The 21,925-nt window shown below is 45.0% G+C and overlaps 1 protein-coding gene across 1 annotated transcript in view; it reads right to left on the minus strand.

The window, feature by feature from the left end:
* Positions 1-806: 806 nt before the first annotated feature.
* Positions 807-21,925, minus strand: part of LOC143984097 (uncharacterized) — a 46,347-nt gene continuing 25,228 nt past the window's right edge. The window contains exons 2-6 of the mRNA XM_077484413.1: positions 20,187-20,519; positions 11,989-12,264; positions 5,029-5,135; positions 997-1,132; positions 807-829 (exon numbers count right to left, since the gene is read on the minus strand). Coding sequence (XP_077340539.1) covers positions 807-829; positions 997-1,132; positions 5,029-5,135; positions 11,989-12,264; positions 20,187-20,519 — 875 coding nt within the window. The remainder of the gene's footprint in view (positions 830-996; positions 1,133-5,028; positions 5,136-11,988; positions 12,265-20,186; positions 20,520-21,925) is intronic.

Raw genomic sequence — 21,925 nt, forward strand, 5'->3', positions numbered from 1 at the left:
TTATTACTGCTTTAATTAAAGAGCCTCTGAAAAAATCATCCACTTGACAAAATTATATGAGTTTGATAAATATTTCATCAAATTTGACTGAAAATTGTTCACCTACCCTGTTTCCCCGAAAATAAGACTTAGCGTAATTGTCGGTGATGGCTGCAATATAAGCCCTACCCTCCAAATAAGCCCTAGTTAAAGTCCTTGTGGGTCTTATTTTCAGGGTAGAGCTTATTTTAGGGGAAACATGGTAGGGCTTATTTGGGGGGTAGGGCTTATATTGCAGCCATCACCGGCAATCAAGCTAGGTCTTATTTTTGGGGAAACAGGGCATCTACAGTATGTTGCCAATAACCTTTAAGATAAATCAAAAGCAATTAGTAGTCAAGTCTTCAACCTTTGAGTGTATGGCCTGCAAAACCGCCATGTTTCGGAGGCTTATATTTGCAGCATAATGTCTATTTTTTTGGTATTAAATGGCCACTCCTAAATTGGGGATCGTTCATACCTGCATTGGTCTTTGAAAAGTGATTAGCACTGAATCATTTTGCACAGAACGGCACAATAGTAGCTTACAGCCAATCAGGAGGTGATACTGCTGCCTCTTTAGTGTCTGTGTTTTTTTTTTGTTGTTTTTTTGACAGCTGAATGGGGTTTTTGATTGAGGATATTATGCCACAACTGCAAGTCATGGAAGAAATGCTCAGAATCGAAACTCACTGAAAACTGAGCATGTGCAGAGTTGCCACCAGAGCTGCAAAATCCCTCGCTGCATTGAGGACATGGGCAGAAGGGGGAGACAGAAAGCAGGAGGATCAACCAGGTTTTCTACAGAATACTGAAAAAAGAGTGAGTATGAACAGCATATTATACACCAATTATTGATGGTTTTTATGATGTGGGTTTAGTGACACTTTAAAGTCACCTAAACAACAACGTCTTCATTTTTTCCCATCCCTCCTCCCTTTTTCACAAATGCTAAAAAAAATTGTTCTGTTATCTCACATGGTGCTTCTGTGACAGTTACCCCCGAAGGAGCCGTTGATGTCGATGGGTCCTCTGTTCTGCCACGGCTCCTAAATCTGCTCAATCCCCACTGACACATGCGGTTCCAGGTAGGGGGCCATTTGTACCTGGGTGGCTTAAGCGTTAGAGATTCACAACAATGTTAAGTAAATGTATTCTCTCAAAGCAGGTGACAAGACAATATGTGACATGGAGCAACTAAACACTTCAACGTTTCTGAATTGAATAACTTGCACACCGACCTACAACTGGAAGACCTAACTGTATTATGACAGTATTGACTCAAAGTTTAACCACTTCAATACCGGCCACTTATACACCTTCCTGCCCAGGCCAATTTTCAGCGCTGTCGCACTTTGAATGACAACTGCACGGTCATGCTACACTGTACCCAAACTAAATTGTTATCATTTTGCTCCCACAATTAGAGCTTCCTTTTGGTGGTATTTTATCACCTGTGGGATTTTTATTTTCTGCTAAACAAATAAAAAAAAACAAATTTTTGAAAAAAAAATGTTTTTGTTTCGGTTACAAAACTTTGTAAATAGGTACATTTTCTCCTTCACTGATGGGTACTGATGGGGCTGTACTGACGGGCACTGATAAGGCGGCACTGATGAGATAGCACCAATGAGGTGGCATTGATGAGGTGGCATGCAGCACTGATGGGTACACATAGGAGGCACTCATAGGCAGCACTGATAGGCAGCATGGATGGGCACTCATAGGTGGCACGGATGGGCATGGATGGGCATTGATAGGTGGCACTGATGTACTGATGGATGCCAATCAGTGCCAAATAATAATGCCTGCCAATCAGTGATGCCCATTGTGTGCACTGATTGGCATCCATTGTGGGCACTGATTGGCATCCGTGGTGGTCTAGGGTGGCATGCCTGGTGGTGACATCCCTAGTGGTCCTAGTGGCTACCCTGGTGGCCCAGTGTGGGCATCCTCAGTGGGGCTGCGCTGCTAATCGATCAGCACAGACCCCCCCCCCCCCTGTCAGGAGAGCAGCCGATCGGCTCTCTTCTAATCGCGTCTGACAGATGCGAGTGAGGAAAAGCCGATCAACGGCTCTTTCCTGTTTACATCGTGATCAGCCGTGATTGGACATGGCTGATCACATGGTAAAGAGTCTCTGTCAGAGAGTCTCCGTCGGAGTTGCGGTGTGTCAGGCTGACCTACAGCAACAACGATCGCCGCGATGCATGCTCCCGGGGGCGCGCAGCGGCTTAATATCCTGGCGACGTCATATGACATCCGGTCAGGATATTGAAACCACTTTGCCATCGTAATTTTGCTACATGGCGGGCGGCAAGTGGTTAACTAGACTAAGCACCGCGAAGCAGACACAGACCTGTCATTGGCCTGCTCTGCGGCGATCAGAGAACAGATCCCCCATTGAGCAGACGGCTCCATGTGAAAGGGACATAACATTGGCCGGCTTGCGGTGGGGCCCTTTCTTACAAAAGTGCTTGAGAGTGTGTTCCCTTAAGAGTGAGTGGATTTGTAGCTGTAGGCTACTAGGTAAGGGGCAGTCTAAGCAGAGTATAGTATGGGGGGGTCAAATGTGTGTTCTCCTCTCACCACTCCTGGTAGGCATCAGGTCCCAGTCCACAAGGGATGCCACTTCATTCCTTTAAACCCTAAGCCCTTGTACACGCGGTCGGAGATTCCGACAACCAAATCCGTCGCAGTAATTCCGACTGATTAATTCCGGAAGAGGTCCGGAAGTGATGTAGCATACACACGGTCGGACTAAGTTGTCGGAAAATCCGATTGTACATAACGTGATGACGTTATTTCGTTACGACGGGACTACGTTCAGGCTAGTAGCCAATAGCTTTGGCCTAGGAATTTGATCTGAGCATGTGTGGCACTTTGTCCGTCGGAGTAGGCTACACATGATCGGAGTATGTCCGATCGGAGCATTTTGTCGGAAAATTTTACCGGCAAGTTGGAAAAGTTGGCCCGTCGGATATTCCGACGGAAACAGTCCGATGGAGACCACACACAGTCGGAATATCTGACAAAACGGTCCGATAGGAAACATTCCGACAGAATCTCCGACCGTGTGTACAAGGGATAACACATTAATTACACAGGTTCTGTGGCTGATTTTACATGGTAATTAAACTCACTTGGTGTTGTATCTGAATTAAATTAGCCTCAGAACCTGTTTAAATAATATGTGTTCAGGTTTAAAGGCATGAGATGGCAACCCTACAGTCCACCCACTTGGCAGTTCCAGGCATCAGATCCAGGAGACTTGGCCCCTTGGCTCTGGTAAGGTGTGGCAGCAGAAGTATTCTCCCTCTGAAGTGGGGATTCAGGCACCAGCAGTAGGGCCTCTCTGTGTTGAGCTCTTTTCTCTGAGATGACTGCAGCACATCTCACAGCAGATCCTCTCACCACACCATCCTCTCCCCGCAAGAAACATTATCCTAATCTTTACCGGGGAAAAGCAGTAAAAGTCTCTTCCTCTGGTGCAAGGGTTTGGGGCACTAAAAGTCTTGCAGTCTCCATACACAAGAATAGTTCCCTTTAAAGAACTACAAGTCTCATGATGCTCTGCAGCACAGCAAGTTCTCTTCCGAATTTTCCTATTGGCTCTAGGGTTGCCACCTGTCTGGGATTCGCCCGGACAGTCCGGGTTTGGAATCATGCGTCCGGGTTTCAGACTGCCTGAAACACGAACACATTATTCAGATTGGACTATAGCTTCCCAGCAGGGTTGCTAGCTGCAGTAGTCTGAGCTGAGAGCTGAGAGTGTCTCTTTCACACTGCCCAAAGCCAACACTAACAATTCCCCCTCCCCCACACAGATGGGAGAGGAGAGAGGGCTCGATCTACTCCTCTTTCTCCCACCTCTACCCCTCTGTGTCTGCCCACACTCCAAACCCTGGCGCTGTGTCTCAGAAAAGGAAAGTGGGGGTCGGAAATTTGAAGTCAGGCAGCCTCAAATATATCTGGATGAGAGGTGCTGACTGCCAAGGGGTGAGTGAGCTCACCATCCATCCCTGTCTGTGACTGAAGTCTCCCCCCTTCTCTCTCCTGCCTCTGAGTGAGTACACTGAGGTAAATTAGGGTCCTCAGACATGTGTGTGTCCCAGAAAATAATGGGGCCATTCACAAAGCGCTGCACAGCTCGCACATGCACAGTAGGAAACAGCATTTAAGCCACAAGGCTCCACTGCCTGTTTCCCTTCGTTAAGATGGAGGCACCGGCAGCCGATCCGTCCATTGCGGGATTGCTGGACAGGTAAGTGTCCTTATTAAAAGTTGGCAGCTACAGTGTTTGTAGCTGCTGATTTCTTTTTTTAATTTATTGGCCGGAACGCCCCTTAAACAATAGAAACAGTCACTAGGAACCCTCTCTCAGGTCTGTACTTGCAGTGTCCCTGGGACTTGGATGACTCCCTCCAGACTCAGGTAGACAGTGTCTTCAGTGAGACCTCCAGACCGGATGCTTGATGAAATCCATATTTTAGCTCTCTAAGAAGATGCAGCAGAATAGCCCCCCAACCCCCACCCCCCCCCCCCCTCCCCAAGCTTTGCACAGTTGGGACCTCAATGAGCTCTTGGTAAATGCCAACTAGGCAACCTGAGAGGGTAGCACAGCCCTCCAGGCTGAGAACTTCCCCTACAGGACAAGAACAAGCTGCTCCAGACAATTTATGCTCACTCCCAGCCACCATCTGGGCACCTTCCCCTAGGGAATGGCTGAGACAACATACATATCCAGCTGCTGATTTGCTTCGTCAAGCCAACTATTTTCCATAACTGTTTAGAAGGCAGGGGGAAGCAGTCAATCCCGCAGCCAGTGAAACTCAGAGCAGACCAAAGCAATCACAAGCAGCCTCACTGATTACAGGAGAGCTAGAGAGTTAAATTGGCCTAACCTAGCACCTATCTAGTAGGGTGCAACCCTATGTTTACCAGCCCCTGAATGCAAGCATATATTAGACCATGAAAAAAAAAAATCAGGTTTGCTAGAACAGTAAATACCTTCATTTTGAGTGTTGTGTAGACACACAATCCTATAACGCTCCCAACAAAGACAACAAATGCAACCATGATCCAAAAACAGCCCACCGATTTCTTGCATTTCTCACCTAAAGGAAGACAAATGAAATGTTCCTCACATAGGCTAATACATTTTACTCAGAGGCATGCTTTATTCACATTACATCTAATGCCGCGCACACACGACTTTCCGGAAGACCTGGTCCGATGGTCTTCCCGACGGACTTTCGGTGGAGTTTCCGACGGACTTTCCGATCAAACGGACTTGGCCACACACAATCACACCAAAGTCCAACGGATTCGACCGTAATGACGTACGACCGGACTAAAATAAGGAAGTTCGTAGCCAGTAGCCAATAGCTGCCCTAGCGTCAGTTTTGATCCGTCGGAATATCACACAGACGAACTGATTTTTCGACCGGACTCAAGTCCGTCGGAAAGATGTGAAACATGTTCTAAATCTAAAGTCCGTCTGATTTTTCGACAGTAAAGGTCCGATGAAACCCACACACGATCGAATTGTCTGATGGATTCGTTCCGTTGGACCTTTGCTGTCGAAAAGTCCGGCCGTGTGTACGCGGCATTAGGCATATTTTTAAAAGACATTTACTACAGTATATTAGATAATAATATTTTTGCATCTACTGGCAGGCAAGCTTTCCTGCATGCATCCCTTTCTAATGAGGCTTTAACCACTTGAAGACAGGGCTTTTCTGGCACTTTTTGTTTAAGGCTAGGTTCACACTATTGCGATGCGGGAACGCCGCGAATCCGCGGCGTTTTCCCGCATCGCATACCTCCCGCCGGCAGTTCACACTGCCCTATGCGGACGGCTGGGGGTGTCAATGTTATGTTAATGACACCCCCAGATCCGTCGGCATATCGCAGTGCGATCTGCCGACTCGCACAGGAATCGGATCGCATGGTGTGAACCCCCATGCGATCCGATTCCGTTGCGGACCCAAAAAAGGGTCCTGTGCGAGTTTGCTGCGGGACAGCTGCGAGTTCAGCCATACTATCTGTATGGCTGAACTCGCAGTGCTACGGAGATCGGATGTGATTTGCTGTGCGAATCACATCCGGATCTCCCCCCGCAGCAGTGTGAACCCAGCCTAAATCAGTATTTTTTGCTAGAAATTTACATATAACCCCCAAATATTATACTTTTTTTTCTTTCTTTTTTTAGCAGAGACCCTAGGAATAAAATGGCGATTGAAGCAATATTTTATGTCAAAAATTTGCAAAGCCATCCACAACTCAGCCCCCAGCTACAGCAATAGCCTAGTCTCACAATACCAACCTAATCGTTCTCTTCGTTCATCCCAAGACCCCCTGCTCTCTAGCTCCCTTGTCACCTCCTCCCATGCCTACAGGACTTCTCCAGAGCCTCTCCCATCCTTTGGAATTCTCTACCCCTAATCTGTCCAACTATAAACGCTATCCACTTTTAGGCGATCCCTGGAAACGTTTCTCTTCAGAGAAGCCTATTCTGCCCACACCTAACAACTGTACTTTTATTTTCTTCATCAGCTCATCCTCCACAGTTATTACCTTTTGTATCAGTTGACGCTCCCTCCTAGATTGTAACCTCTAACGAGCAGGGCCCTCTGATTCTTCCTGTAGTAAATTGTATTTTAACTGTACTGTCTACCTAAATGTTGTAAAGAGCTGCGCAAACTGTTGGCGCCAGGGCCGCTGATAGGGCAGTACAATCAGCCCTGATGTACTGGGCCCGCCCAGATCAGCTACACAGTGGGGCCCGAGCATCATAAACAATTCGTTACTGCATTTAAAAAAAAACATTTTCTAAACTCTTCCCTGCTTCCACTTGCTTACAGAGTGGGTAAATTGTTTTCCTGGGCCTCAGTTGGTCAATGCAGGGGCTCAGGAGGGGAGCACAACAGAGGGACTATTTCTTTATTTTCGGGGCGCATATACATCATGCCGCCCCACTATTTTATTAGTCCCGGCTGGCGGAGTGATATTGTCATTCTCCGTTCGGCTCCCGGCTGCAATCCTCCCCAGATGTGAAGAAGCTGAATGGCTGACAGGGAAGAGCAGGAGGAGATCGTGGCTGCACTGGACACAGTGAGTGGGAAATAGAGGAAAGAATACTCACTGTGTCCTATTATATATCTCACAGCAGGTTACAATCATCACACAGGCAGCACAGCAGGGTCTCTGTCATGGCTCTGTGTTACATTGCTTTTGGGTGCTGACTTTGTTATGGTTGTACTGTTACAGTCTGTTATATGCAATACAGCCATAAGTTAACTTAGCCAGCACTCAACAGCCATGTGACATAAAGTCATGATACATTCATGTCATGATAGAGCCCCTGTTTACTGTGATGCCTGTGTGATAATTGTAACCTGATGATAATAAGAAACATGCTACTTTAAAAACTAATTTGGAGGAGCAGTAAACGTGCAGTGGAGCTGCATTTTTACTGCCCCCCAAACCAATCCCCTTTAATTGCTTCCCATCGTTGCTGGATTGGAAGGTTGATGAAATCTCGATATCATCAATGATATGCTCAATCATCACGATATGCTCTTGACCAAGCATATGATCAAACTGATCTTAGCTTGAGCAGATGCTTTGGAGGCCAGAGGATAGATATGGGGTCTAAAAGACCTCATATCTCCCTATAAAGAGGACCTGTTATGGCACTTGCTATCATAAGGAATGTTGTCCATCCCCTGTGAAAGCAAAAATGACAATAAAAAATGTAAAGATACAATGTAAGATTTTTTTTATTTGTAATTAATAAAATAAAATTGAAAAGAAATGTAAACTGCCCCCTGCTCCTTCATGCTTACTAATTGCAAACATGTTTTGGCTTCACACGCATATGTAAACAGCAACAAACCTGCATTTCACTTCAAGTCGGGGTCAGGGGTGGGGGGCAAGGGCGTGGTTGAAGGGGGCCCTGTCAGGTAGGCTGTACGGGGCCCCATGATTTCTAACAGCGGCCCTGGTTGGCGCTATATAAATCCTGTAATAATGTCACACCGTTTTTGCTCAGTGGTTTTGCAAATGCAATTTTTTAGGGGAAAAAGTACACTTTAATGAATAAAAAAAAAAAAAAAACACAATAGATATCCGAATTTATTTTTTTGTTGTTTACATGTGAAAGATGATGTTACACCAAGTAAATAGATATCTAACATGTCACGCTGTTCATGGAATGGAGACAAACTACTGTAATTAAAAATCTCCATAGGTGATGCTTTCAATTTTTTTACAGGTTACCAATTTAGAGTTACAGAGGAGGTCTACACTAGAATTATTGCTCTCGTTCTAACGTTCATGGCGATATGTCACATGTGTGGTGCAAATACCGTTTACATATGTGTGAGCTTAAGCTTGCATTCTCTTTTGCGCACGAGCATGGAGGGATGGGGACGCTTTCAAGTTTTTTTTATTTACTTACACTTTTATTTTTTTTGATCACTTCTGTTCCTATTACAAGGAATGTAAGCATCCCTTGTAATAGAGATAAGGATGACAGGTCCTCTTTATGGAGAAATCTGGGGTAAAAAAAAAAATATCCCCTTTACCTTTAAAAGCAAAATATCAAAACATTTTTTTGATCTTTTGCTTTAAAAAAATGAAAAATTATTTACTTTTACTTTCTTACTTACTAGCCTGGACTGGAAGTGACATCATCACGTTAAATAGTTACACAGTAGGTGAGGTCGAAAAAAGACACAAGTCCATAAAGTCCAACCTATGTGTGTGATTATATGTCAGTATTACAGTGTATATCCCTGTATGTTGGGGTCGTTCAGGTGCTTAGCTAATAGTTTCTTGAAACTATTGATGCCCCCCGCTGAGACCACCGCCTGTGGAAGGGAATTCCACATCCTTGCCGCTCTTACAGTAAAGAAACCTCTACGTAGTTTAAGGTTTAACCTCTTTTCTTTTAATTTCATTGAGTGGCCACGAGTCTTGTTATACTCCGTTCCGCGAAAAAGTTTTATCCCTATTATGGGGTCACCAGTACGGTATTTGTATATTGAAATCATATCCCCTCTCAAGCGTCTCTTCTCCAGAGAGAATAAGTTCAGTGCTCGCAAACCTTTCCTCATAACTAATGTCCTCCAGACACTTTATTAGCTTTGTTGCCCTTCTTTGTACTCGCTCCATTTCCAGTACATCCTTCCTGAGGACCGATGCCCAGAACTGGACAGCATACTCCAGGTGCGGTCGGACCAGAGTCTTGTAGAGTGGCAGAATTATCGTTTTATCTCTGGAGTTGATCCCCTTTTTAATGCCAATATTCTGTTTTCTTTGTTAGTAGCAGCTTGGCATTGCATGCCATTGCTGAGCCTATTATCTACTAGGACCCCCAGGTCCTTTTCCATCCTAGATTCCCCCAGAGGTTCTCCCCCCGTGTATAGATTGCATTCATATTTTTGCCACCCAAATGCATTATTTTTCATTTTTCTACATTGAACCTCATTTGCCTCATTTGTAGTTGTCCACCCCATTCATTTGTTCATTAATTTGTTACGTTGCTCCGGTCCTCCAAGGCCATCGAGTCAATCAAAAAGGATCTACTCTTTGACTGCCTCTGGGACCAGCTGGCCGCACCGTCATATGGTTTCTCTGGCGAACCGGTGGTAATGATAAATCTGAGAGACACCACCGCTGCTGAAAGCATTCCAGCATCTCATAAACTGCTCGGAGCACTTTCATGAGAAAACCAGCTAGCGGCTGTAAAAAAAAAACGATACCGAGGTTATAGCTGATATCTTCAGTCATAACCCGGTAAACCCCTTCAAAGCTGCAACATATATATGTATTGCGGTCTAACCCTAACAATGAACCTTTCCATTGCATTGGGATGGTACTCACATACAAGAGAAACTAGGGGAAAAGTCAAAGAGTCTATGGGGAGCAATTGCGGGAACATCCAAAACTCAGTCCTAAATGGACAGGAACAGAGTTGGGAATTATGGCAGGAAGATCTCACTGTGGGTGTATCTAAGGCACACAAGAAACCATGGGCTGAGTCAATTCACTGGGCTCAATTTATAACTAAAATATCACTCTTGGATGAATTGTGCAGTGTAGTTGCGTAATCTAACACAAAGTGATGGGCTCCTTTCTGATTTTATGGGACGAGTGAAGCTGCCCATTCAAATCCAAAACAATTTGGTTTCACCGGATTGTGCCTTTATGTCAATACCTCAAAATCCAACCAAAATGTGTTATGTTGATACCGTACCTTGTTTTGCTGTACTTCTCCTGTGGATCACATGAGTGCAGATCATTTTCCACTCCTGTGACCCGTTTTCAGCAGACAGCGGGCTGAAGCCTACTGTCGGCTGACATCACAGAGCCGGTTCAGGCACGGGAAAGATTACGACCATATAGTCAGGATCCACCCACATGCCTCTCAGCGAGCTGTGGAGTCACCCACTTTCATCCCCTCCACAACTTGGGACTCCATTAAGCGTGGGGGGGGGGGGGGGGGGGTCACCAGCTCTCTGCCCAGGGAGCCCTTAGAACTGAGTGATCTGCGGTCTTTGATCGCTCAGTTCTAAGTGTTAGAGATGCAGCATCGGACTGATGTTGCATCCACCTAGTGTGAATCTGAAAAAAGAACGAATCCCATACTTCTCTTTTAACCCCTTCCCACTGAGCGTACGCAGATCTGCGTACTCGGCTTCCGGGGGGGTATACCGGGATGATGCCCACACCTGCAGGCATCATCCCGGTACTGTTTTTCACAGCGGGCGATCGGCTATCCAGCCATAACAACCGAAGCGGCTAAAAGCCGCTTGGCTGTTATGCAAGAGGAGCGGGAGGGGACATTCCCCCCTTCCGCCACCTCCCGCCACTCTTAACGGTGCTCCCGCTCAATCGGGAGCACCGATACATGATCTGACGCCTCCGGCTGCTGGGCAGGGACTGGAATGAAGCCGTAAGCGGCTTCATTCCAGTCTCCTAATAGTAAACACGGAAGCGACGTCATGACGTCACATCCCATTTACTCGGATGCCAATGGCGCCGGTTTTAAAAAAAATATACAGTATTCAGAATCGCCGTTTTCGGTGATCTGAATACATTGAAGTGTAAAGGAGGGATCAGGGGTCCTGATCCCTCCATAAAGAGTACCTGTCACCACCTATTACTGTCACAAGGGATGTTTACATTCCTTGTGACAGCAATAAAAGTGATCAAAAAATTTTTTTTTTTTAAAACTATTTATTTTAAAATAAATAAATAATAATAAAGAATTTAAGCGCCCGCCGTCCCCGTGAGCTTGCGAAGCGGTGTTCAAAACACACAAGTGAGTTATCGCCGCGATCGCCAGAGCAATAATTCTAGTACTAGACCTCCTCTGTAACTCTAACCTGGTAACTGTAAAAAAAAATGAAAGCATCGCCTATTGAGATGTTTAGGTACCATAGTTTGTCGTCATTCCACGAGTGCGCGCAATTATAAAGTGTGACATGTTTGGTATCTATTTACTCGGCGTAACATTATCTTTCACATTATGCAAAAAAAATTGGGTTAATTTTACTGTTTCATTTTTTTTAAATTCATGAAAGTGTCACTTTTCCCAAAAAGTTGCGTTTCAAACACTGCTGCGCAAATACCGTGTGACATAAAATATTGTAACAATCGCCGTTTTATTCTCTAGAGCAGTGATGGCGAACCTTGGCACCCCAGATGTTTTGGAACTACATTTCCCATGATGCTCCACTACACTGCAGAGTGCATGAGCATCATGGGAAATGTAGTTCCAAAACATCTGGGGTGCCAAGGTTCGCCATCACTGCTCTAGAGTCTCTGCTAAAAAAATATATATATAATGTTTGGGGGTTCTAAGTAATTTTCGAGCAAAAAATATGGATTTTAACTTGTAAACGCCAAATGCCAAAAATAGGCTTAGTCATGAAAGGGTTAAGGTTACCAAATACTCACAGGTATTGTATTTTGTCAGTGAAATGGACCAGATCCAGGGCTCTTTAAATGTAGGGTGGGAAACCAGACAGATGACAGAGGTAACATTAATATTATCAATCCCATATATGCTGATCACCGTCCAGCTCGTATCCGGATTTTCAGTGGTTGTGACGTTTATATCATCAGAAAGTGGAATCCAAGAGATATTTGCTAACGAACCACGGCCACTGACTCTACACTCCGGAAATCCATCACCATTTAACTCCAAAGACACAAAGGGTTCACTGATACTTTCTGAAAAAAAAAAATATATATATATGACCACATGACAATCCTGGAATTTACAAAAAAACGACTATTAAAGATTAAAAAAGCTGCTGTTTCAATATTGTTAGTAAAGGAACTGTACCGTTGAACTCTTGATTGATTTATTGTTAGATGCTGGAGAAATAAAGCTCACCTTCATGTTCTTGGGCCTTCGGGGGTCCTACAGGAGTGCTGGGGAAGGTGTTGGCGGTTCCTTTCAGTTTACTGCAGTGTGTCTTATGCCGCGTACACACGATCGCACATTCCGACAACAAAACCGTGGATTTTTTTCCGACGTATGTTGGATCAAACTTGACTTGAATACACACGGTCACACAAATGTTGTCAGAAATTCCAAACGTCAAGAACACGGTGATGGGGACAACCTTAAAGCAGTACGTAGATCCATGTCACCAACGTGTACGGTGATAATTACCGGAATTCGGGAGCTTCTAGACCTATCAGAGTGCAATCTTATCTATGGGTGTGTCCAGATGTGGTTATTTAGGGTAGTGTAACACATAATGTTTTCACCAATTATGCAAAGAATATTGTACAATCATATTGTTGTATTTCTTTTGCTTCTTTACCAACACGTACGACGAGCCGAGAAAAATTAAGTTCAATAGCTAGTGCAGCTCTTCTGCTTGATTCCGAGCATGCGTGGAATTTTGTGCGTCGGACTTGGGTACACATGCTCTGAAGTTCCGACAACAACGTTTGTTGTTGGAAAATTTGAGAACCTGCTCTCAAACATTTGTTGTCAGAAATTCCGACAGCAAATGTCAGATGGAGCATACACACGGACTTTCTGACAACAAGCTCACGTCCAACATTTGTTGTCGGAAAGTCAGACCGTGTGTACGCGCCATTAGGCCCGTTTCACCACTTGCTAGATACTGGCTGTTTCCAGGCATCACATTTTCTCAATTTGGATAGATGGCTGTCTATCCCGACTCTGATGCTACCTGATGGGAGATTTGCCTTGGATTTCTGGAGGGCACTCCAACTCCGTCACTTCCTCCAAAGGCTAGGGTCTCCGACAGAATACAGAAGGCCACCGACCACATTTGGATCCCATTGAATGGGGGAAGGCGCTCTACCACGCACCCTCTCCACAATGTACTCTATTTTGATCTCCCCGCCTGCCGAATTCAGATATCCCGGCCTTATCAAATGGGAAGCAGGTCAGGAATGATCTTTTATGACTGAGCAGGATTGTAAAATCGTATGGTTCGCCATTAAGTCCTCCGTCTGTACACGCGCCCAAGAATGCAACTATAAGGTGCTCAACAGATGGTACTACACTCCATCTGTTTTAAACCACTTCTTTCCTGAGGCCTCTGATCGGTGCTGGAGATGTAGGGGGGCGAGGGGGACGCTGTTGCCTGTGTTCTGGGCTTGCCTGGCCCTGGAGACCTTCTGGAAAGTGGTACGTAGACTCACACAACGGTTCACGGATCATACAATACCAGAGAACCCTGCCTTCTTCTTACTACATTGCTCTGACATTCCAATTACAACATATAAAAAATCAGTGCTACATCATCTACTTGACGCTGCCAAGCATTGCAATGGAATGTCACTTTACGATGGAAAGAACCTGACCCTCCGACTATCCAAATGTGGCTAAGAATGGTTGAGGATGCCAGCAAAATGGAAGACTTGTTGTTAACTGCACAAAACAAGCATGAGCGAAAACGTGGCTTCACTGGAACATGCTGATATACTCAGAGGAAGGATTACCTTCCACAACTGCCTTAATAGATCCACCCTGTCCAGTGAGTTTGCCCCTTTACTGCCCTCTCACCCCCCTCCACACACACACTCTTACCCCCCTGCCTATAAGAAAGAATTTGAAAAAAAACACTTTACATAAGTTGTACCTATTTATCTGAAAACCCTCTCCTCTACAGTCTTTCAAAGTGCCCAGTTTACACAGCATTTCTGAGCTTCAAGAAGTAGGGAGTTGAGATCTGATAACCAATCGTGGAACCATCAGTGTGAGTGTAATCTGAAACCTGAATGGAGGCAATACACACACACACACTTTCATAAGAAAAAAAGGACCGCTGAGGCTGACAGTCACCTACTGTGTGCTGGAGGGAAGCCAGGCCTTCTCCTGGGATTGTTTTTGTAGCGAAGTCCCGGGCCTCTTTAGGCCTAATAGTGACCTCCAGAGTTAGGGACAGCTGACATCCTTCTGTGTAGAGTGGGTGTCAAGGCATGGTGGATGTAATGCAAGGTGAATTGATGGGCGCCAGACACTTCTTGAATGCAAAGAGATTTATTGTCTCTTAAACAGAACTGTGGGAGAGAGGGTTGGGGCCAGGACACCCTTAAGTAGATGCAATATTAACCACTTTCAGACCGGACCATTTTGCTGGCTTAAGACCAGACCACTTTTTGTGATTCGGCACTGCGTCGATTTGACTGACAATTGCGCGGCCGTGTGACGTGGCTCCCAAACAAAATTGACGCCCTTTTTTTCCCACAAATAGAGCTTTCTTTTGAAGCTGACTGCGAGATTATGGCAGACACATCGGACATTTTTGACACATTTTTGGCACCATTGTCATTTATACAGCAATCAATGCTATACAAATGCACTGATTCCTGTGTAAATGACACTGACAGTGAAGGGGTTAACCAGGGGGTGGCAGTGTAGGGGTTAAGTGTGTCCTAGGGGCGTGTTACTAACTGTGGGGGGGCTGGGCTTTCTTTTAGTGAACACTGATCTCTGCTCCAATCACAGGGAGCAGAGATCAGTGTCACTTGTTGCTAGGCAGAAGGGGGAGATGCTGCTTACATCAGCATCTCCCCGTTCAGCCTACCCGTGAGACGATTGTGGGTATCCCCACGGCGATCGAGTCCGCGGGACCCGCGACCAGACTCACGGGGTCCTGACCAGCACGCGCGCGCCACCGACGGCGTGCGCACGATGGCAGGGCAGCAATTTCAACTGGACGTACCTGTACGCCAGTTTTCCTGCCCGTGGCATTCTGTCAACATACATCTGCAAGCATCACCTCCACTGGCTGGGTCCCTGGCTTGGGACTTGCTGAAGATTTGTTCCACTTCTTCACCATCCCCGGCTGGTGAGAATACTACTCTGGTACTTGCTTCAGTTACTCATTGTCCCTGGTAACAAGGTGGATAGTCCCTTAGCGATGACAGCTTCCCCTCTACCTCCAACCACAACTGGTTCCCCGGCCAGCGAAACCATGACTTCTGGTTGGACCACAAACCTGCAGTCCCAACCCTACGCTGCTTTTCCTGCTTCCGGATAGGTCCTCAGGCAGCCTAGAAGCCAGATGTCCTTGGGATAGGCCTTAGGTTTCTGGTCTAGCAGCCCGGGGCTATACGGCACACGTCCACCCAGACAGCCGTCCAGGTGGCACAGAACCACAACCACCTGACTCCATCCAAATAAATAGGCCCTCCCAGCAGGCCAAGGGATCAAAAAAAATCCCTGCCCATTGGCTGAGACACCCATTCATTCCTAAACTGTCCTTGCATGCCCTTGTCTTATCTAATGTCATCAGATACCTGGCCACCTAGCGACAGAAGAGAGAAGTGCAGAAATTCCAGAGTTAGGGCGAAACCAATTGATCTTCTAGCAACTGGCCAAAGCAAATAGCGTCTAGCAACTAAATTTAATAGCAACTCTGTCTAAACATCAGGGTTCTACACTTGGTAAAAGGATTAATGATGAGAAGTGACTCATGGATGTAGCAGAGGGGGGGGAGAAAAGCTAGACATCACACTCAGTGCTTTGGATTGAGTCAATACACATTATAGAAGAATATGCTTTGTTCATTTTTCATTTTGGAGATTTACAAACACTGTAAACCCTTGTACACACGGTCGGAGATTCCGACGGAATGTGTCCGATCGGACCGTATTGTCGGATAATCCGACTGTGTGTGGTCTCCATCGGACTGTTTCCGTCGGAATATCCGACGGACCAAGTTTTCCAACTTGTCTATAAAATTTTCCGACAACATGCTCCGATCGGACATACTCCGATCATGTGTAGCCTACTCCGACGGACAAAGTGCCACGCATGCTCAGATCAAATTCCTAGACCAAAGCTATTGGCTACTAGCCTGAACGTAGTCCCGTCGTAATGAAATAACGTCATCACGTTATGTACAATCGGATTTTCCAACAACTTTGTCCGACCATGTGTATGCAACAGTTTCGGACAAAATCCGTCGGACAAAATCCAACGGATTTGGTTGTCAGAATGTCCGACCGTGTGTACAAGGGTTTAAGCTGATCTCCCTTTTGTAATTTTTTTGCCTGTAATCCCTCCCCTTTCAATTTTAAATAGGAACTGAACTGAAAAGGTGAAAATACCCTTTCTTATAAGCAACATTTAGGAAGCTTTAGTAAGAGTAAGCAGCAGCCAGTGAAATCTACCATTTCTATGAAAGGTGTACAAAGAAGTAGCAGTGCACTTTCTAATGTCTGAGAGTGCCTAGGCACTCTTGTATCTGTGGGCACATCTTGCCCACAGGTGCCTCTGACTGCTAGTCTTGTGAGGGTAACATTACAGCAATGAGCCATCAAGAGGAATCTTTGCCTCTGATCCAAGGTGGCAGCGCTGTGTGCTGGAGTTCCCTCCCTGTCACCTTATTCTGTTGGTGTCAGGCTAGAAGTGATTCATGCTAATAGCAGAGGAACAAAGGAGCAGACAGAAATGATACTCAGCCCTGATTCACATTGCAGCAATTTGGCATGGGATATGACACACAAAAATATAGTTTTGCCTTTAGTTCTACTTTAAAGTTTATCTAAAACCCATGAACAAAAATATAACATGTTGCAGCTCACCGGTCTTTAGATGTGGTGGCTGCATTAGATACTCAGGTTTCATTTTCTGCAAGTACAGAAAATCACCTGCTGATCCTGAAAGAAATTCAATGCCCTTGTAAATTCTGTGTACCAAATTTGTACAAACAATGTCAGCTTCTCCAGCTATCTTCCATGAATTACACAACCCCTTCTCCATATTACATGAAGATATGCGGAGGTCTTTGTAGTCCAAAACAGAAGAGCAGCCTAGGCTGACAACACTGCCCCTCCATAGATACAGTGTGGTGAGTTATTGTTGTCACCCTAGGACAGTGGTCTCCAAACTGCGGCCTGGGGGCCAGATGTGGCCCTTTGTTTGCTTTTATCTAGCCCTTGGGGGAATATATCATCCACTGATACCAACAATGGGGCATAATCCTTCCACTGACACCAACAATGGGTCACAGTTCTTCCTAATGACACCAACAATGGGGCCCAATGATATCAATGATGGGGCACAATTCCTCTCAATGATGCCGATGATGGAGCCCAATGACATCAACAATATTTTTATATAATTATTCTCACATCATGCAGGTTTTTTGGTGTCCCCCTTTTTATTGTCATATCCCAATTTTCCTTGGTGCTTGTTTCCATTTCCCACACTATCCATTTCCCTTGATTGGGACACATTAATCCCTCCTTATCACTCATTAATATGCTCCCCGTCCATTTTTTTGCTACTTATTTACCTATTGGTCACATATGAGTATACTTTTCACTAAGTAATAGCCACCTTTATACATACATTCCTATGTTTCACTACACTATTTATATTTTTTTTATAGATGGGCTTTTTACACATGTGTATCCCACTACCCTCCACCATCATTGGGGGATCTATTCCCGGGGTATGCCTTTCTTGTTGGTTTTTCCATCTGCGTCATGGGAAACACCGGGGGTAATGATCCGCCCGGCCAGCCCTTGCCCTCCATTGCCCGTGCCCAGACTTATGACTGGTCTGTAAGTATGAGTGGGGGATCTACCTTTGTATGATTTTTCTTTCTAATCATTATTCTACCTAATACCTACCCTTAATACTTTTATAGACATATTTACCACATCTGCTCCTGAAGAGTGACAATGTAGCCACGAAACGCGTCGAGCTGTTTGATGTTACCGCCAAATATTACCTCTATGTTCTTTTGGCTTCTACCAACTTGAATACACAATATACCTATTACTGTGGAGACATGCATCAATAAGTCGCGATTTTATGATGTTACTACTGTGATACCAATATGTGGCTATGTCAATATGCTATCATGTATTATGTTATGGAATTAAAGTTTCCTTATTTTTACTGTATTATATTGTATGAATTTTGTCACGATGCAATATAACTGGTCACAATCATGGTTTATCCACCAGACATCATTGTGCTGTGCTACCTCCCTGGCTGCATGATTCACATAAAGTCCCAAACCTTGCTCTCAATTACCTAGACATCAACAATGGGTCACAATTCCTCCTACTTACAACAATTAGGGAACAATTACCCTCACTGAAACGAACAATGGGGCATTATTTTTTCTTACTGATGTCGGGACCTTTTCTACTCCCAATGGCCAAGATCCAGCCCTCCTAAAGTCTGAAGGACAGTAAACTGGTCCCTTGTTTAGAAAGTTTGGAGACCCCTGCTCTAGGACAAGAAGTATGTAACTGGCAGGATCACCAGATGGAAATTAAAAAACAAATGCAGCCACTACATCTAAGGACCGGTAAGCTGCAACACATTACATTTTTGTTTGAGGATACACTTTGAACTTTTACATCTCATTATTCCTTAAGGCAATACATTTGTAGTCATATTCTGTAGGCATGGAAGCAATCGTTACGCATTAAATATCTAATTACTAAAAGTCTTATTTCTCATGAATCTGTATGTTTTATGATGAGACTACAAGTATTTTTTATGAGTGAAAACTTCCATGATATTTTCTGAACTGAATTACAGAATGCCCTAAAAATAACTTGCAGTAGGTTAACCTTATCCCTCCAATAAATACTTTAGTGAATAGAATATAAACACCCTCTGAAGACGTAATCACGAAACGCATCAGGGCGTGGTCACGCGAATTGTATGGTCGGCAACAGCAAACGATCCCCCCGGGACTCTACCAGCAGACAGTTCAAAGGAAAGATCGGTCGGCAGTGAGATGTTCGTGGTGCATTGTTGAGATGATTTTAAGCTATTTGATTATGAGTTTATGTAAGCGCATTATGTAAAAAGGGGGGAGAGGGCAATTTTAATAAAGGGTATAACACTATACCAGTCCCCTTGTATTTTTACATGCTCACGTATAATGAGGAGATTATGTTAGAGAGCGGAGGAGTAAGGAGTATTGAAGAATCAGCCATACTGAAAGATCCAGTACATACAAGCCCTTTTGCAGTGGTGCTCCGGTAAGCGGCCATTTATGGGGGTACACACGTTGGTGGAAATGGTGACGGTGTAGGACAGGCATCTACTACGTATGGAATACAACTTCACAGGGGAAGATATCACTCTACCTTAAGGGCCGGTTCACACAGCGGGCGATGCGAGGCGACACCGACTTGCCTCGCCGCGACCTGCCGCGACCTCAGCGGCGACTTGCAAATGACTTCTGTATAGAAGTCAATGCAAGTCGCCCCGAGGTCGCCCGAAAGTAGTACAGGAACCTTTTTTCTGAGTCGGAGCGACTCGAGTCGCTCATCTCAGAACGGTTCCATTGTACAGAACGGGGGCGACTTGTCAGGTCGCGGCGAAGCAGGTCGTGTCGCCTCGCATCGCCCCCTGTGTGAACCGGCCCTTACGTTTCTCCACTTGAAGGACTCTTTTTTATTTGTTTATATTTGTTTATATTTTAAAAGCGTTAAGGATGTTTGATATGTGATTATTTTAATATGAGTAGTCTGTTTTTAAACACGATAATGATCGGAGGAATCATTCAGATTGTATAATAGAGAGTGTTAGTGTTTGATTCGTAGGGTCAACTACATTGTGTATTAGTGAATAGAATATATAATTGAAAAAGGTAACTAAATTGACCTTATTTAAAACTTACCTATGGCAACTTCCAGCACTCTTCCCACTATCTGCTCCGTCATAAAGGTTGCTGTGCATTTATACAATCCACTGTCATTCGTCTGTATGGGGTGAATCCTCATAACGTGAATTGCTTCATTTTCTATCGTGTCTTCCCACCAAGAAGAAATCCGATCATCAGGTTCTACATTATCACATTGTTCCCCAGCTATTCTGCACCAGGTCACATTGGGCAGATGATCTTGGTAGCACAAGTAGACTGGACATCTCAGGTAAATTGACGTTCCTTGGGTCTGTATGATCCTTGAACTTCTGTGGACAGTTATTGATGGGTTACAAGGTAACGTGAGTCCTGCAAAGAAAAGAGCACACAGATGAAACTGTTGTACATGTGTTAGTCTAGTGGTTTTAGTAAACCAACCCCATAGTCTTATACTTATGACTGGCGGAGGGGGAGGATACATATTCGGAGGCTTATCATATCATTACAGTATAATAAAATTTATTTTTGCATTGTGGTTTAATAGCATTGTTAAGCTACTGTTATGCTTTTAGGTTTTGAGAAAATTGATCTTAATAAAATTTGTATATTTTATAAATGATATGTTGTATTGTAGGCAGGGCAGGACTTAGGGTGGTGGGGGCCCCTGGGCTTGAGTCACTTTCGGGCCCTACCTTCTATATATTACCATATTTATTGGCGTATAACACGTGCTGGTATATAACACGCACCCCAAGTTTAGGAGGGAATTTTAAGGAAAAAACTTTTAGGAGGAAAGTTTAAGGAAAAAACTTACATGTAAATGCCCATCAATGCAGCCTTATCAGTGTCAATCTGCAGCCTTGCCCAGTGTCATTTGCAGCCTTGTCATTTGCAGGCTTGTTATTGCAGTCTTGAAGTTTAAAAATGGCGCTGCCGAGATACAGAGTCCTGTGTATCTCAGCGGCTCTCGGGCCCTCTCGCAGTCCCGAGCGGAGCCGATAGTAGTCGAGTGTACTCGGCTTGGCTCACAGTCACGCCCAGTCCTTGTGTTATGTCCATCATAGGGCGGGACTGGGCATAACTGTGAGTGGAGGAGAGCCGGGTACACTCTGCTATGTATCTTGGCGGGGCCCCCTATTGGGTGGAGCCCATGGGCTTGAGCCCAGTCAAGCCCAATGGTAAGTCCTGCCCTGATTGTAGGTATCGTAAATGTCTGATAGATATATGCTGCATATGTTTGCATTTGTTCAAATTTGGATGTGGTATTCTTATTTAGCCCATTCTTTTCTTTACTTGTTGATTATGGGATCGATTTACTAAAAGCAAACAGACCGTGCACTTTGCAGAGGGCAGTTGCACTCTGCAAGTGCAATTGCTCCAGAACTTTTTAAATGAGGAAGAGATCTGCCAACTTCCATCATCCAATCATGTGCAAGTGTAGCACTTAGTTTGCCAGGCAGTAGTTGTCCTGGTTAATTGTTAGTAGATCCACTGATTTCACCAGGGCTGGATTAACGTAGGGGCTATTGGAGCTGCAGCTCCAGGCCCCTACCTTAATATAGGCCCAGCCACCCAAAAAGGACATGGAAAGTAATGGGTCAACGGGAAGAGATCTCCCCTGATGGGCCCTGCATTCCACATGCACCGCCTAGGCAGGGTGGTGGGATTGATAATGGGCACTGCATGAGCAGTCCTAACAGAAGCCTGGGGCACGCCAATGCAGGGCTCTTACAGAAGTCTGGGGCTTCCATAGTGTTAGGCCTGCGCAGCTGCAC

This window comes from Lithobates pipiens, unplaced genomic scaffold (genome assembly GCF_037356315.1).
Source record: "Lithobates pipiens isolate NorthernLeopardFrog02 unplaced genomic scaffold, aLitPip1_a1.2 Scaffold_16, whole genome shotgun sequence".
In the NCBI taxonomy this organism is placed as follows: Eukaryota; Metazoa; Chordata; class Amphibia; order Anura; family Ranidae; genus Lithobates; species Lithobates pipiens.